Raw genomic sequence first — 16,534 nt, forward strand, 5'->3', positions numbered from 1 at the left:
AGCTTATAAAAATGTTCTTAATCTGCTTAGCTGCTCTTTCATTCCTGCTCTTGGTTCCTAAAACCTTGGGTCAGATCATTTAATATTAGGAAGGGACATTTCATGGTAAGGAAGATCATTTAATTGTAAGAAGGGTGTTGTAATTCAGGATGAAGCACAGCTAATGGAAGCACGGGTAGGAATGAGTGCTTTTGTCTTCAGCTGTGGAAAACAAGGTAAGCCTGGAGAGTGCACGTGTCCCTTTGGTTAATGTTGCTCTTGGAGCTTTCCTGGCACTCTATGATTCAGCAGCTGGAGATTTTCTCCTTGTTATGGGTGAGAAATTTTCCACCTCCTCCACCAAGGGGACACATTTCAACTCTCTGTGCTCCAGCAGGGAAGGCCTTTCTCAGATTCCCAGCATGCTGGAGCACAGTTGATAGGCGTCTAATCGGCATAAGCCAGGGCCTTTGCTTATGTAGACATGGTTGTGTTAAAACTCATTCCCTGCCAGCACTGGATGCTGCTGTTAATTTCCTCTTGGGTTTAAAACTAGTATAAACAGGGAACAAAGAGCAGGAAAGGGGATGTGTGTGTTTAGGACTGCAGGGATTCAGCTATCCTTCCCAAGATGCCCCAATGCTGCCCCTTTTTTCTGCCCTTTGTTGTGCTGGGATGGCATCCTCTCTCAGCACAGCCTTTTGTTTAGTGTGGGTCATTCCAGCAGTGGCCATGCCCTTCACCCAAGGCCTCTTAGCCCCAGTCACCCTCAGCTCCTGTGCAGGTGGAGGAAGTCTGCATGCCACAGTAATTACGGGCTGCAAGAAGTTGCCGAGAGTCCTTCCTGGATGGTGTTTTCAAAGGCACCAAAGGGCCTTATGCATGCAGCTCCCATGGAAATGAACAGTTCCTTGGGCAGCCCAGACCCTTTCCTCTGTTTATCTCAGCCAGTATCTTTTTCTCTGTAGAAAAGCACCATTTTACTGCCCTGGATTTGCCACAGTGAAGCAGAGGAGTTGTTGTTGCACAGCGCACGGGGACTCACAGCATCAGAGCCACTAACAGCACATGCAGGGGTTGCCCTTGGCCACCCAGGTGCTCTACTTAGCATGGGGAGAAGCAGGATGTTCTCACAGGGTCTTCCAACTCAGCAATGTCCCCATGGTCCCTGGTGACAACAGCACGGCCATTCCCTCCAGCATGAAGCTGCACGTGGCCTGGCTGGTACTGGCAGCAATTAGAGCATCGCGGGCCAAACCACCTCACCCTCCAGGGCACTTATTCACTATATAAAAGCTCAGCCATCACGGGGCTCTCCTAGGCACTTCTCTCCGGTTGTTCTCACTGATGAAGTGGGTAAGTCTGGCTTCTCACAGAGCTGCAGAAATGTTGCTTTGTTCCCCTGGGTGGCTGCAGCAGGCGGCGGTCCTGTGCTCGTGGAGGCACATCCTATAGGGATGTGTGAGGCTCTGACATCAGGAACAGCTCTGTGCTGAAGGGAAGGATGTTGGGCAAGCACCTCCTGAAGGACTGAGGAATTGGGAACAGGATTTGTGGGCTTCTCTACGCTTGCTGCTAGGTCTGGTCCAAAGGAAGCTATGGTCTGCGTGAGGGGCTTGGTGCTGCTGGGAGTCAGGCATTGAGCCCACACGTGGAAAGGCGGCTGATCTAAAGGATCTGGTGGAATTTTTCTGCCATTCCATGGAATTTGAACAAAGCAGCTTTTCAGAGGACAGCAAGAAGCCTATCAACTTCAGGATCAGCATGAAATCAGCAGAGATTCTCCAGACAAACCTGAACGTGTTTACGTTTCTCCATAGGCTAACAGCCAGGGATGCAAACATCTCCCTGGATGTGAATAATCCCCCTGTTCTAGAAGTTTTTTTATCTTGCTGAACATCACCAGATGCTTTGGTATTTTATGTGCAGTAGTAGCATTGTGATTCTTGTTTTTCGATGGCTGTTTATATTAGTCAATGATTATTGTAATCATAGTGATAATGATAGCAACACGCAGTGATGTTATTATTAACAGTCACCCAGCAACAGGCTTTTGGGCTGTAATTATAGATAGAAAGAGGGGTGCTCAGAAGATGCACTTTTTTTATGATCACTTAATTACAGACTTTAATTCCTAAATAACTTCAAGATGAAAACAAACAAAGAAAAATAAAAACCTGAACATTTTCTGAGCACTTTTCATATGCCATTGCTTCCAATACCTGGGCAGGACTGGGGTGAAATCTGCCAGAGATTCTTCCTTGATGCTTCCTTTCCTTCCTTGGTTTGACCAAACAGAACACTTCTGCTGCTCTTTTCTTCTTACTTTTCTTGATGCTTGCCCACACGACAGCACAAAGCAGGGACTGCAGAGGTGCTGCTATGGTATAAGGGACCAGGCACCGATTGCAGCTCAGCTCAGATGTGCTCCACAAACCTGTGCTCACCCTCAGCCCTTTTAACCACGGTTTGTCTTTGTGCTGCTGAGCTGCAGCCACGCCTGAGGATTGCAGCGTGGGCACACCTTTAATTCTGGCTTGTCTTTCATCCTCAGTGCTTGGGAGGTGCAGGATAGGAACTTGAAAGTATGTCCCAGTGGCGATGGGGGAGGTTTAATATTTAGCTCATTTTTGAAGGGCAGAAAGCAGCTGCTTTGTTTTCCTGGCTCTGGTTGTTTTGGAGCTCATCAGGATATAGGGGAGGGAGCTGAGAGCAGCTCCCCTGGGTAATCCCAGGTGGGTTCTGAATCACCAGCCAGTGACCTCCAGCAGGACTGGGTGCAGGCATCACCAGGAAACAGCCAATGTGAGTGTGAACTGTCCTTCTTCTTCCTGCTTCTTCCAGGCTTAACAACCTCCCAGGACCATGCACTATTATGGGGAGAGGTACAAACAACTGTACCTGCCGGGCTCCAGCTACGTCACCGAAAGCCACCAGCATTGCACATCCCAACCTGATGCATGCAGCACCACATGCCACCCGCTGAGCATCATCAAGAGCCCGATGCCCAGATGGCAGAGCTACGTGCAGCCTTTCACCTACGTGTGCTCACAGCCCAGCGTGACCCACAGCACGCTGCTGCCCTGCCAGCCCTGTGTGCAGCAGTGTGTCATGCTGTGTCCGGAGCCCTGTGAGACCACACGTCTGCTGCCCTGCAGGAAGCCCAGCGTGCGCCTCAGCCCTGCTCGAGTTCTGCAGTCCTGTGAGAACGGCCGCTTGGAGAAGAAACACGTGGCCAAGAGCCTCCCACCCTGTGCTCCACGGTGCCCAGAGCCAGGCAAACTCAAGTTCCCACCGTGTGGGATCAGGTATTCATCCTCCTGCAAGGATGAGTGCAGGTCAAGGAAGGTCTCCAGGTGCCAGTCACAGCGGTATGGTGCGGAGAACCGTTGCTTGCAGGGGATGACCAGCGGCTATTCCCTGCCACTTCGGGGGGTCACCGAGTGCCCCCCGCAGCAGTGCGTGACACAGTGCTTCCTGGAGGAGTACATCAGCCCCTTCCCCCACCAGAAGTGCTCCAAGGGGTACCCAACGCAGGAGTGCATCACCACCTGCACCCCACAGCAAGTGCCCAAGTGCCCCCCCGGGAGCGGGGCGAAGGTGAGCTCATCCCAGCAGCGCTTGGCCAAGTGCTCGCCGCTGCAGGAGGGAGCCAAGCATAAGAGCTCATCCACTCAGCACATCAGCAAGTCCAAGTGCCTCCACCCATGTGCCATCCAGCGCTCACCACGGCACCATGCGGGGGATGTGAAGCGTTCGAGCCACTCCAAGAAGAGCCGCTGTGCTTCCAAATGTCTCTGGTGAAGGGGCTGAAGCTGCTGTGACAACAGCAAACCACGTAGCTGAGCCTGAGGTTGTGTTTTCCCCTGTTCCTAACCCCTGAAAGCGCTTTGCCCAGTCTTCCCCTTATTGTAATCAATGCTAACCTTGTATGGTACCTTGCCTTCCTCCTGTGGTTCCTCTGTAGTTATTCCTGCAACAGAATTTATGTTAATGAGACACTAAGTAGCTCTGAGCAGGTGCTCAGATTTGAGCTTTAAGCTGATACAACTCTGCTGTAGCATTTGCACTCCAAGAGGTTGTTACTGTTACTTCATCAGTGATTTTAACTGGTTGTGCCCACTGTATTAAATTTCAGGTTGCAGCCAGATCCCTGCTGTCTGCCGTCTCAGTCATTTTCCTTGTGTTTCTGTCTTTTTTTTCCCCACTCTTTTCAACACCACCTGACAAAACTGCTCCCTGTTGTTGTGCTTTTCCCTCTTTGTAAAATAAAGACAGCAGTCACGCTGTTAGGACTAGACAGGTTGGGCAGAGACACAGCAAAAGCAGCAGCGCAGGCTGTGAGACAGAGGAAAACTTCATTAGTGCAATGAGACTCATTAGCAGCTGTCTGCTGTAATTTCATCAGTGCTGAGCAAATTATGAATTTGGTTCTGTGGCACAGCCCCTGGGATAGCAGAGGTGGGAGGGTGATGCCGAAGGTCCCTGTGATGCTGTGACTCCAGGCTGGCTCTGCCTGCTTTCAAAATGATCAGCATCAACTGTGTGCGGTGATGAATCTGCAGTCAGTTGGACAAACAACTTGCAGCTCCAGCTGTTACCACACGGGGACACCTTCCTAGAGAGCAGGAATTAGTGACCTTGCTTGATCAGTATTTTGCCTAGCTGGTGTATACACATAAGGTCCCAAAGCACACCGCCCTGTTTGTTCACTCAGTGGAACAGTGGCCCTCTGCCACCACCTAAAGGTGCATTGCAGAACCTGGTAGGTCCTTCCAGTGCTGCCTTCATTGCTGAGCAGTGTCCTGGCTGCTAAACTCCTCCTGGCCCCTCTGCTTCTTCTGCAGCCCTCCGAGCAGGATTTCCATAGCCTCCTTTTTCTAATAAAGTGACAGATTTACTCATACAAAGAGACCAATGCTGCTTGCAATCCTGCCACACCGGAATTGTTACTCCCTGTAGGGAGAGAGCATTCATTTAGGGACGTGATTTAGCAGTGGGTTGTTAGAATTAGGGTAGTATGGTTAGGTTGTGGTTGGACTTGATGATCTTGAAGGTCTTTTCCAACCTGAGCAATTTTATGATATTAACTTCAACCCTGGGGAGTTATATGCAAAGAGAAGAAGCTGAGCGAGGTCCTGGCGGCCTCCTCTGGCTCAGCCCCTTTCCTGTCCCATCTCCATGCAAACCTGGCTCCTCCTTCATGTAGCACACATCACAGAGGCATGAGGATGCAGCCCCACAGGGAGATGGAGTTCCACAGCTGACAAGGGGAAGCTCTACCACCAGCATTTATGCTACTTGCACAGCTCAGAGCACTTCACTACTCTCTGCTGCTCTAAGCACCAAAGGGCCCATTTTTCCCTTTGGTTTCCATGAGAAAGACCAGCAGAAGAAAGTTTCCTTTTAAAAATCAGAAGTTGTTTCTATGCTTTTTGCTTTTGACAAAGGTGTTTGGGCTTTGATAAATAAAAAAGCTGGCCTCTCCATTAAATGGTGCCTGGACTTTTTATATTGTTTTATTGGTGAGAGTCAGCAATATAACTGTTTTATAGATAGCAGCTGGAGAAAGGCTGAAGAGCCCCAGGTGCCTTTGACCACTTTGCTCGTGCTTACATGGCCCCTGCAGTATCCCAAGTGAGAGAACATCATTTCCCCTCTTCCCTAAGCTGCTCTGGCAGCAGATCCATGTTCCATCACTGTCATTGTGTTGGATCTGCTCACAGAGAGCTCAGGAGCCCTGCAAAGAGCTGGTGGCCCTGAAGGTGAGGTAGCTCTGATGGCTCTGGAGGTGACATGAGGCAGTGCTGCATCCTTGTGGCAGTGAAAGCCAACCACAGGCTGCCTGTGCCACGATGTGGGCAGGAAGAAAGTGATGATTTGCCTTCCTCTGGCATTCAGAAAGCCACATCCAGACCTCAGCATCTGTCTCTGAGTGTTCAGATGGGCAGTGGCAACAAGCCAGGGTGGTGGGAGTGAGAGGAGAGCTTGCTGGGTTCATCTTATTTCTGCCTTCACTCACCACATAAGGGTTGAGAGAGGATGAGCTCTTCTCTGATGCACACAGTGATAGGGTCAGCTAATAAGCAGCTTTCTCTGTGTTTAATTTCACTTGGCACAGCCTTTCAAATCCTAGCACTGGATGTCCTGTCCAGACAAGCTCCATAGTGAGCACTGTTATTAATTGGTGCAGGATGTCCAGGATTGGGTTGCTAAGCCCAATCCCAGGTTGGTTTTGTGCAGATAACATCTGAAAATTGAACAGATGAGGAGGTGTCAATGAGTTTCCAGTTTGAGTATTTGGGTACTCTGCAGGTAAAGCAGCACAGAAACAGGAATTTCCTATTTTCTGAGCACAATTACATGCAAACTGTCTGCCAGCCCTATTAACAGAGCTCAACAGGGCTCTATGGGGAGCCTGGAATCCTGGCTCTGGTTTTTCAGATAAGTTTATGTGAACTTTTCACTGTTGTTTGTGAAAGAATGGGGGAAATAACTCCAACAACTGAGACCGGTAAGGTGAGGTTGCCACACAGAAAGGAATGTCAAAGCATTTCCAAAATATTCATTATCGCTTTATGCATGCAAAGAGTTTTATCATTATACTATTAATAGCACGACAGCTGAGATAAACACCTCAGGGCTGAGTAATAGCACCTTAAGAATATGCATTTTTTTTTTTATTGAAGTGCCTACGCTGTTCCCACAAACAGGATGTTGTTCTGAGCCCTGATAACTCGCAGCATTTTGCATTTTCATTAAGTGCTGCATTTCTGTTTGAAATCAAAAGCAATCATATCAGATGGGTTAGAAGGGCTTCTGCTCATATCCCCACACACCAACAGTTGCATGTCCCCACTGTCCAGGCCGTTCAGATGAACCCCTCCTGACTGCTTATCAGATCCACTGCTCAGAGCATCCATGAATGGATGGAAACTCCGTGATATCTCTCAGCAACTCCTGCATGTCAGTAATCACGTGAATAAAAAATTCCTCCCTGCTTAATTCTCCACGATGGACTTTTGGCCCACGACTGCTTCTCTTGTCTTCAACAAGTATAAACTGCAACTGAATGCTTCCATTTTTGTATCTACCTCTAATCTGCAGACATTCTTGCCTTATCTCCCTCTCCCTCCCCTCTCCCCCAGTCTTCTGTTCTACAATTGATCATCATTCAGGATTATGTTTCTTAAGTTTCTGATCTCAGTGACTGGTGCCAGATGCTCACCAGCTGGTTGATACCTGGAGCATGAGTGGGGATACCCAAGCAGAATGTCAGCTTCCATCTATAAAGTCGTGACAATAGTCTGGGAAACAAGGAACAGGAACCGAATAACCAAAACTGGGGATGTGAAGTCAGCAAATCTTTGCTCTCCCCTCCTCTGCAGTGCTTACAGGGATGAACACCACAGTACCCCCATGTAAGCGCTATGGTGGATATAAGGGGCCTGAATTAAAGATCCCATAGCTTGATGCATATCACATTGCACATCTGCAATGCTTTGTTTGTTATCTGCAAACCACTGCTTGCACAGTCAGCACTGAAGCCAAATCCAGACAAACTGGAGCTCAGTGCATTCCCACACTAAGACAGGCGGAAGTGGGAGAATCACATCAGCAACAAATTCAGACCATAACGATACACAGGGGAACCCTGAAGCATGTAACAGTATGTACTGCTGAGAATTGAATAATGTTGGTAAACAATGTTAAAATAATTATAGTAATTATAAGTGTTACACATGCGGGAAAAATTGTTTGGAAAGTAATTAAGACTTCATGCACATGTCTCATCTTCCTGGAAGTTGAAGAAGGAATATAAAACTCAAAGGATTCAGAGCTCCTCTGGCCATTTCTCTCGACTTCCTCCTGGACAGCTGGTAAGTCCCATTCACATCTATCTAATTATATCGAGCAAGATGTTGCTTTAACATCAGCTGGGATTTAAAAGCAAAGCACTCTGGTTTCTAAAAGTAGAAGGGAGATTCTATCTAGAGAAGTCCGCTAGAAATTACCTGGTTGTAGACCTGGACTGTGTTCAGCCTCAAAAATGCATCAGAGGAGATTCGCATCCTCATTAAAAAATGAAATGTAATTTTCTTCTTATTAAATAATTGTACTTATCTGCATGCTACCTAATAAGAATGATATTCTAAGCCTGATTCGGGTAGAATTTGGGTAACTTTTTCCATTAAAGATTGGAAAAGATCTGAGATGATGTTCAGGCGGGGTGTGCAGTGACAACCATACTTGCATGTGGAAAGAACAGCGTTCACTTCACTAAGAAGTACTGTCTCCCAGACTTTGCCACCAGGTATTCTTGCTGCTCTGTTTGTAGCTGGAGCCTTCCTCTTTGAGTGACACTTTATTGGAGCACTAAGAAGAGGAAGTACCTCCGCAAAGACAATAGTTTTCATGCTGAGCGATTTCAGGGCTTTTGTCACTGATGCTGAGCATTGACAGATAAGAAATGTCATAGGAGCTGGGTGAGGGGATCCCCTACATAGTTTTGTGCTGATGTGGTGCCCGGTGCAATCTCAGCAGCCCGGTGCAATAGGTGAAGAATCCTATTAGAAAAGATTGCCTGAATTAGGGCTGGATGTGCTCTGTCACAGACACCACAATGATCCCATTTGGCAGAGCAGGGATATCAAGCACCCAGTCCTGCATGATGAGCAGCTTTGTGACACCAGCAGTGCTTTGGTTGAAGCCACCAGCCAGGATCTGTAGCTAGAAGTAGAAAAGAGGCACTGAGCAGCTGGAAACGGCCCATGGACAAAAGGGAGAAATTGAATGGGGTGGAGAAGGATTAAACCTGGAGGATTTAACCATCACAGGATGAAAATGGTGTTGGGGTTATGATGAGTGGAGCAAGAGGACTGGAAATAGACTGGGAATCCTGGGCTGACCCAGGAGCTCCATCTCCTGAACTCAGGCTTGAACTGTCCCTGCTGCAGCACCTGTATTATATGCACAGCCCCTATGGCTGAAATACCTGAGCTGGGTTCTTACCACTTGCACTGTTTGTGTTTTAGGGTGCTGGGCAAGGTGTCAGCACTTCACAAATCCCCGCTCTGCGCTGCAGCACCGCCACCATTCCTCCCAGATGTCCTTCGGGGCCGGGTGGTATGCAGGACCCTGCTCCAATCCCTGCTCCATGCAATGCCCGCAGCCTCTTGCTACCAGCTGCAATGAACCCTGTGTTGTATCCTGCCCTGCCTCCAGAGTCATCATATTCCCCCCTCCCGTCGTTGTGACATTCCCAGGGCCGATCCTCACCACATGCCCACAGGAGACAGTGGTAGGAAGTTCTGCAGTCCCGGATGGATGTGCATCAGCCTCCCTGGCATCTGTAGGAGCAGAAGCCCTGCACTCGGAGCCATCTGCAGAAAGATCCATCCCCAGACCTATGTCGCAGTGCACCCCACGGTGCTCTTATGTGTTTACTTCCCAGTGGGTGCACCCTTGCAACAGAGCCAGCTACAGACACTACCAACCACCTGAGAGTGAGAAAGAAGAGCACATTCCAGAGAAGGAGAAACCAGGAACAGAAAACACAGATACAGCAGATGAAGACAAAGAGACCTCAGAAGCATAGCACAGCAGTACGGGCCCCAGCCAGCATGTCCAAATGTGTTGTACATTCCTTCTGCCTCTCCCAAGCAGACTTACCTATGTCTTCTTGAAGTTATGCTTTACATTAGTTCCATAGTATTTTACTCAAGCACACTCTCAGGCCAGTAGGCAATCCAGCCAAGAAGAAACGCCCTCAGTTCCAGTTTGCATTAACAGGACCTTTGAAACATCCGGCATCTCATTCTCAGGAAAAAATTTGCTCTTTTTTGCATTGCTTTGCCAGAAAAAGGCAGGCAGCAATAGTTTCAAAATCAACACAAATGGAGTCAGACAAGAGATTACAAACCCTTTCCTTGCTGAAGCTTGTTAGACTGGTCCTTGCACTTTGGGGAATTAGTCATCAGGAACTTCACTTTTTCCTCTGATAAACAAATACATGTTACATATACACAAGTCATTTTCTTCTGCCTTTCAGTTTCACTGCACGGTAGAAGTCTAGCAGAAGAGAAATACTGTATTTATCGTTTACTTTTATTTGAGAAAATAAAAATGCTATTTGGTGAAATGTGTCACTGGTATACATAAGGCTAAATGCAGCATGAGAATGTCTGTACCAGCATCTTGAATGGTGTCCTTTGCTCTGTTATTTATTCCAGCAGCCTCATCCTGTCCTCTCGCTCCCCATTAAAGTTATTCTGCATCATCACTGTGGTTTTCTCATTTTCTTTCTCTTCAGCTCCAAATTTTTACATGATTTCTGGTGCAATTCACACGGCCAGCGTAAAAACTACTCACCCACAGAGGGATAAAATAATCAGCCCACTGTGTGTCCCCAGTCCCATGCAGGAAGAGCCTTCATTTTCGCTTTCATCTCAAAACTTTCACTCAGCCCTCAGCCTGTTCAGTACACTGTGGCTTTGAGAGCTCCTGGCTCAACCTGCTGCTGCAAGCGATAAGATAAAAAGGGACAACATGCTGAGAAATATTCCTTGTGACTTATTTTTGCTCAGAAAAATAATCTAGCTCCCCTTCAACTCTATGTCCCGATACAACTAAGGATTTGTGCATGTTTTATGCACGTGCATTGCTCGATCCCAGAAACACGTGGGTACAGTCCACATCTTTTGTAAGCTAACAGCCCCTTCTAACCCAAGGCAAAGAAAGTGCACAGGCAAACATGTTCCCAGCACAAGTATAGAATTATTTAACCGCAGTGAAATGGGACAGCTGGCTGAATGCTAATTCCCCATTGCTGCTGAGCTGTGTGCAGATGATGGGAACGCTGGGGTGTGCACCCCGTGCTGCAAGCAGTCTGTGCAGCCCCACCGACACAGATGCTTTGCCAGAGACTTCAAAGGGAAAAGGAATTGCAGGAAACTTTACGACAAGGTGAAAGCAGCTGGGATTCCTGCCAGGAATGCTGTCTTGCCCTGTCCTGCCTGCTGGGAAGCTGCCAGGGCAGCTCTCTGACACTGTCTGTCTTTCCGCTTGTCCATCCGTCCATCCATCCATCCATCCATCCATCCATCCATCCATCCATCCATCCATCCACTGTTGTCATCCCCACACTGCTCTGCTCACCTGGATGTCCACCTTGAAGACAAGCAACCCATGTATGCATTCTAACCCCCAAAATCTGTATTTCCTCACACGAGTCCACTCCTATCTTCCAATATAAGGCTGCTCTGCTCACCCAGTGAATCCTAAAAGGCTTGGAGTGATCTGAATTCCTCCTGTAACAAGACAGGAACTCTTCAAACCTGCTTGTTAGTCACTGATGTTAGCATGTGCCCTACTTTATTGATCCGATATGGATCAATCGCTGCATCAAAGGATGAGCTTGTGAACTGGGCCTCGGTTCCCCACCTTTGATAAGATGGGAGGTAGTGCAGGCATACAAGCCCATGTTGTTTGCTTGGATCATGCAAAAAGTGTTGTGAAAATGTTGGTAACGAGGTCGTCGACAGGGTGGAGTTCCCAGGAGCCTCCAATCCCAAAGACCCAGTCTGATTCACTGCCTCCACCCCATCCAGTCCGGGGGTTCAAGGAGTTTGGGGATAATCCAGTTGCACAATAGGGTTCAAGGACTGATTTTCACCTGCTGAAGATGACACACAACTTATTTTTTAGAAAAAAGGTACAGAGCCTGAAAACAGCTTTGTTTTTGGGAACAAAGCACCTTGCACAAGCCCTGAGCCTCTCAGCATAAGAGACTTGGAGCTCAACACCTGCTGGAGAAGTTTGTGCAATATCCAAGCCATAGCTGGAGAGATTTTGATAAACAGCCTAGCAAAAAATCCATTATTCCTGATGAAATTGCATTTTCCTGCTTATTTAACCTCCACTCTTGCTCTTTTCTCCTTTACCTGACTCAAATGCCCTGCCACAAACATTTCCTGCCGCAAACTTTCCCTGCCTGACCCTGTAAGTTTCAGTGCTTTCTACCTATTTTGCCCTGCACGTGGGCACCTCTGCCTTGCCCTGCTTTTCCATTTACCACCAAGGATGCCACCTTTCATTTTTACTTGAACATCCCACATCACCACTGCTTCTTGCAAGCTCTCATTCTCTTGACACCTGCATGGCACAGACAATTATCACTTTATGAGATAACTGCTACCTAAAAGCTACCTAACCTGTCCAAGGGCACTCTATACAGAAGGGTGGATCTAGGATTTAGACACACCTAATTATCATTAGTCTTAATACTTATAACCTGTCATTATAATTCTAATATTGCTCATTAGCCAGATTTATGATGGAGGCCAGGCAGGCCAAGGCACGGGATGGGCAAGAGAAGGAGTAGAATGCAACATGAATGCTTGCTGCAAATGCTTGCTGGCTCTGTAATTCAGATGTTTGCTCTGGATGGCACAGTAAAATAAAATAAAATGGCATACTAGAGCTTTTCTGCTTGGTTTGTTGGTTGGTTAGTTGATTTTGGAGGGGATAATTTAACTATAAACTCATTTAACTGTCTTCTGTGCCAGAAGAACAGAACTTTTCTTTGCCCAATAGGCTTGAAGGAACCTGTATCTGCTGCCAGTTCTTCTTGCTGAGATTAGAATGCAAAAAATACAAGAAAGTGATCTTAATGCCAATAAAAACTGACACACTGTGGTGACTCTGTGATCTCCATGTCAGAGGGATTTCTGAACTTCCAATGCTTCCTAAGTCCAATTCTGCAACGGGCAGCGGAACTGCTCCCTTATGATCACAGAATGATTTTGGTTGGAAAAGACCTCTGAGATTCTCAAGTCCAACCACCAACCTGATGTAACGAGACCCATCACTAAGCCTCATCCTTTAGTGCCATAATATGATGAAATGTGCTTGTGGGAAGGTGAAAGCATGAATAGACCTCCAGGTGCTACTGAGTGTGCTTGCTGTCTACAAGAGAAGCTGAAATATTTTCAATGCCTGAGTCCATCTGGGTTTGATTCTCACTCCTGTGTCCTCCTTTCTCCTCTGCCAACCACAGAGTTTCCCAACCAAGGAATTGCTATGGTAAAATCCATAGAAAAAAAAAATGAGGGCTAAGGATAATGCTTTGTAACAATCTGCAGTAAGAAGATAGGCCATTTCCTTTCAGACAAATGAACCTTCAGACCAATTTAGAAAATTATAGCATGGCACAGGTGAAGGCAATAGCAATTAAGGCGGCTTCCTCTTTAAGATTTAATCTTCATATGCAAAGCAACTGTGTGAGCATCAGTGTGCTGCTCTGGGATTTCTGAAACTCAGTGAAGACCAACAGCATAAAAAACACAACATTTTCATCCACATTTTGAGTTTTCCTTTTCAGGAGGTGAATTTAAAATTAACATTATGAGTGCCAGCTCTGTGCTTCTTCCACCAAACCAGATCACTGTGTTATGTGGTTTGCAACTCTATATCCGATGCAAGAAATTCTTTAGGGTGAACTATAAGGTCCCTAGCTTTGGGTTGCTTTTTTTTTTCTTCCTAATTTAGAAACATTTAGCTTTCATCTGGTGAAGGAGGATGCTTATTTTTCCATCTATGAAATAATTGTTTGGTGTAAGATAACAGAGATTCAGGTGATGCGAAATGGATGCTGCAATATTGTCAGTTACTCCATTGCATTTTCATTTTCCACCTTTCTTTTTTTTTTTCTACATACATTCTTTTAAGAACGTTCACTACAGTTTGGCTTGGAAAGCCTCATCTGATGTGTACTTTTTTATTATTATTATTTTTTAATCTTATATAAACCATGAATTCATCTCTCTTAGCACCGTCAAGGAAAAACATTGGTCATAATCATATGAATGATTAAACCAGCGCTGTGTTCTGCCTATAGCATTGGAAGTAGTTAAGAAGCTGTGATTTGAACGAGTTGTGTGTATATTTTGTATATATACACATAGTTAAAAACAAGGAACTCAGAAGTTTTGAGCTCCTTATCTTTCTCTACGAAATATTTGGTTTGGTAACTCCTTTAATTGCTTCTGTATCGATCACTGTAATTATCGGTTACTTTTCATTCCCAGAAATTATGTGACTCATTGTACTATTCAGATTGCTGTCACATCTCTATTGGCTGCATGCGTTCCTCTGGTTATTATTGTGATTTGGGGATCATGAAATACAAAAAAAAAACCCCAAAATATAGATGACTTCATTTTAGCTTTGGCTTTAATAATCTGCCACACAGAGATAACTCAGAGGTGAACGACGTAAACGTGATCAAATTAATCGTATCAGTGTTTGTCAGGCCTTGTAAATTTATTTGGGATGAGGTTATAGGTCTGTATTTAGAGTAATGTTTTCTCAGGCACCTCTGTTCCCAGACACCAATGGCTCTTCAGCATGAAATATTGAATGTGAGTATATTTCCTTTAAAAGGGAAAATTCCCTAAGTCTATTGTCCAATGTATCACAAAATCCTGTGTTTGCATACAGGTCATTGAGTACCCAGCTGAGCAATCCTCACAAAGGCAACAGTTTGAAGAAAAACCAACCTAATTTCACTATGAGATTTACCAGCAGAAGAGACAAGATGGGGGGAAATGTGTATAACATGCTACGTGGGACTGAAAATTATCTAATAATCATAATCTGATATCAGAACAGTTGCAACAAAGGATGGTATCACTGGGGAAAACATTCCATTTCACAAGATGTAGGGAATGATTGCGTAAAGGTGTCTCTCAATTTCTCTTCTCTATGACAGCATATAAAAGTGCTCGTAACTGCGGTGTCTTTAGCTGCCTCTGCTGACTTATTCCTCTTGGTGACTGGGTAAGTCCAATATAACTGTATCTGTTTGGAATTATAGATGTGGTTTTATAGGTAGCATTAATATGTGATTATATAACCTGTTTTCTGGTAGGGTAGGAACTTATTCTCTATGAACATCTTTGAAACCATAAATGCATGAATAGGATGGGCAAAGGCATCATCATTTGAGCAGGGAAATAATAATGTGAGTTTAAAAAATGTGGATGGCAGTGGTTCCTAGGAATTCAGCTACTATCTCCATTTAGAAGAATGGGAAAATGCTGTTTCTTCCCTCGTTGCTGTTTCTGATTTTTTTATACAGAAAAGAGACCAAAAAGTTCTAATGTGAAACCTTTAATGAAAGGCAAAGTTTCATATACAGTATGAGATCAGGAGGCTGTGTCAGTTCTTATGATGAATGCTGCCGTTTACAACAGCTTTACATAAAATTAGAAAGAGGGTTCCCAGTTCTCATGGGATCTGACTGATAGTGTTACTTTGAAACTGAGCTCATCCCACATATGCATATATCTATTTCTTCTTCAACAACATCTCTCTTACTACTTTTTATTGCAATTTTCCAAAACTATTTCTACATCTAGTCTACAAACTAAGTAGTGTAGTAGTTTTGGCCCTGCATGTATTTCGTCTGTTAAGGGAAGTGGTGTTATACATTAAAGTCTGAAGTAGCAGATCTTTTTAAAGAGAATATCTGAGAGAACACTCCAACACTATCAGGATAAGTCTGACTCCTAGGGGAAAAAAAAAACAAACAACCTACAAAAGCCCCAGTGATGTGAAAAAAAGATTGAGTCTTATACACTATGGGGCAATAGAGCACTAGAGAGTAATGGAAGTTGGATAGAAATCTCTACCCAGTGATTCCTCTCACTTGATTGAAGAGATCTGCAATGCAGAAGTTTCTTTTAGGATGGAATGGACTCTTCCTTAGAAACGGTGATTTATTTTTTTAATCACTCGCTGTTTGTGTATTATCGTCTGTTCAGATGTCTGTCATTCAACTCACCTACACAATCCAGGTTTCTATTATACTGTTTGTTCTTTCACTCCTCTAGCTGTAACCACCAGGCTAGTGCACTCTGCCTTTCAGGTTGACTTGCCTTCTGGAAAGATGTCCTATGGACAGATGATAAGCTTCCGCTGCGCTCAACCATGCGAGGTGTCGTGTCCACAACCCTATACCGACTCTCGGAATGAGCCATGTGTTGCCACGTGTGGAGATTCAAGAGCAATTGTCTACGCACCACCCGTTGTTGTGACTTTCCCAGGACCCATTATCAGCTCATGTCCCCAGGAAAGCATCGTGGGAACTGCCATACCTGAAATTGAGGGTGGAGGCATTGGTTCTGGAGGTGGAGGCATTGGTTCTGGAGGTGGAGGCATTGGTTCTGGAGGTGGAGGCATTGGCTCTGGAGGTGGAGGCGTGGGTTCAGGTGGAGGAGGTTCTTATGGTGGAGGAAGCTCCTATGGAGGAGGTGGATCCTGTGGGATAGGCTCCCATAGCTCTGGGGGCTCTTATGGTGGAACAGGAGGTGGTTCATATGGTGGGGAGGGCTCATGTGGTGGTGGATTCTCTCGTTTGGGAGGCTATTACCGAAGCTCATTTTATTCAGGATTTGGTAGAAATTATTTCCCATTTTATTCTAGGTACTATAGGTACCGCTATGGAAACTGTGGGCCATTTTAAGTCTTTAAGACAGAGTCATGACTGAAGAAA

At 45.7% G+C, this 16,534-nt stretch overlaps 1 protein-coding gene across 1 annotated transcript; it reads left to right on the forward strand.

Moving 5' to 3' along the window:
- Nucleotides 1-2,825: 2,825 nt before the first annotated feature.
- LOC128090547 (uncharacterized) lies at nucleotides 2,826-4,111 on the forward strand. Its single transcript, XM_052702944.1, has one exon. The coding sequence runs from the start codon at nucleotides 2,845-2,847 to the stop codon at nucleotides 3,781-3,783; it is 939 nt and encodes a 312-aa protein (XP_052558904.1). The 5' UTR covers nucleotides 2,826-2,844; the 3' UTR covers nucleotides 3,784-4,111.
- The last annotated feature ends 12,423 nt before the right edge of the window (nucleotides 4,112-16,534 follow it).

Source organism: Tympanuchus pallidicinctus, unplaced genomic scaffold (assembly GCF_026119805.1).
Source record: "Tympanuchus pallidicinctus isolate F22 unplaced genomic scaffold, pur_lepc_1.0 scaffold48, whole genome shotgun sequence".
Taxonomy (NCBI): domain Eukaryota; kingdom Metazoa; phylum Chordata; class Aves; order Galliformes; family Phasianidae; genus Tympanuchus; species Tympanuchus pallidicinctus.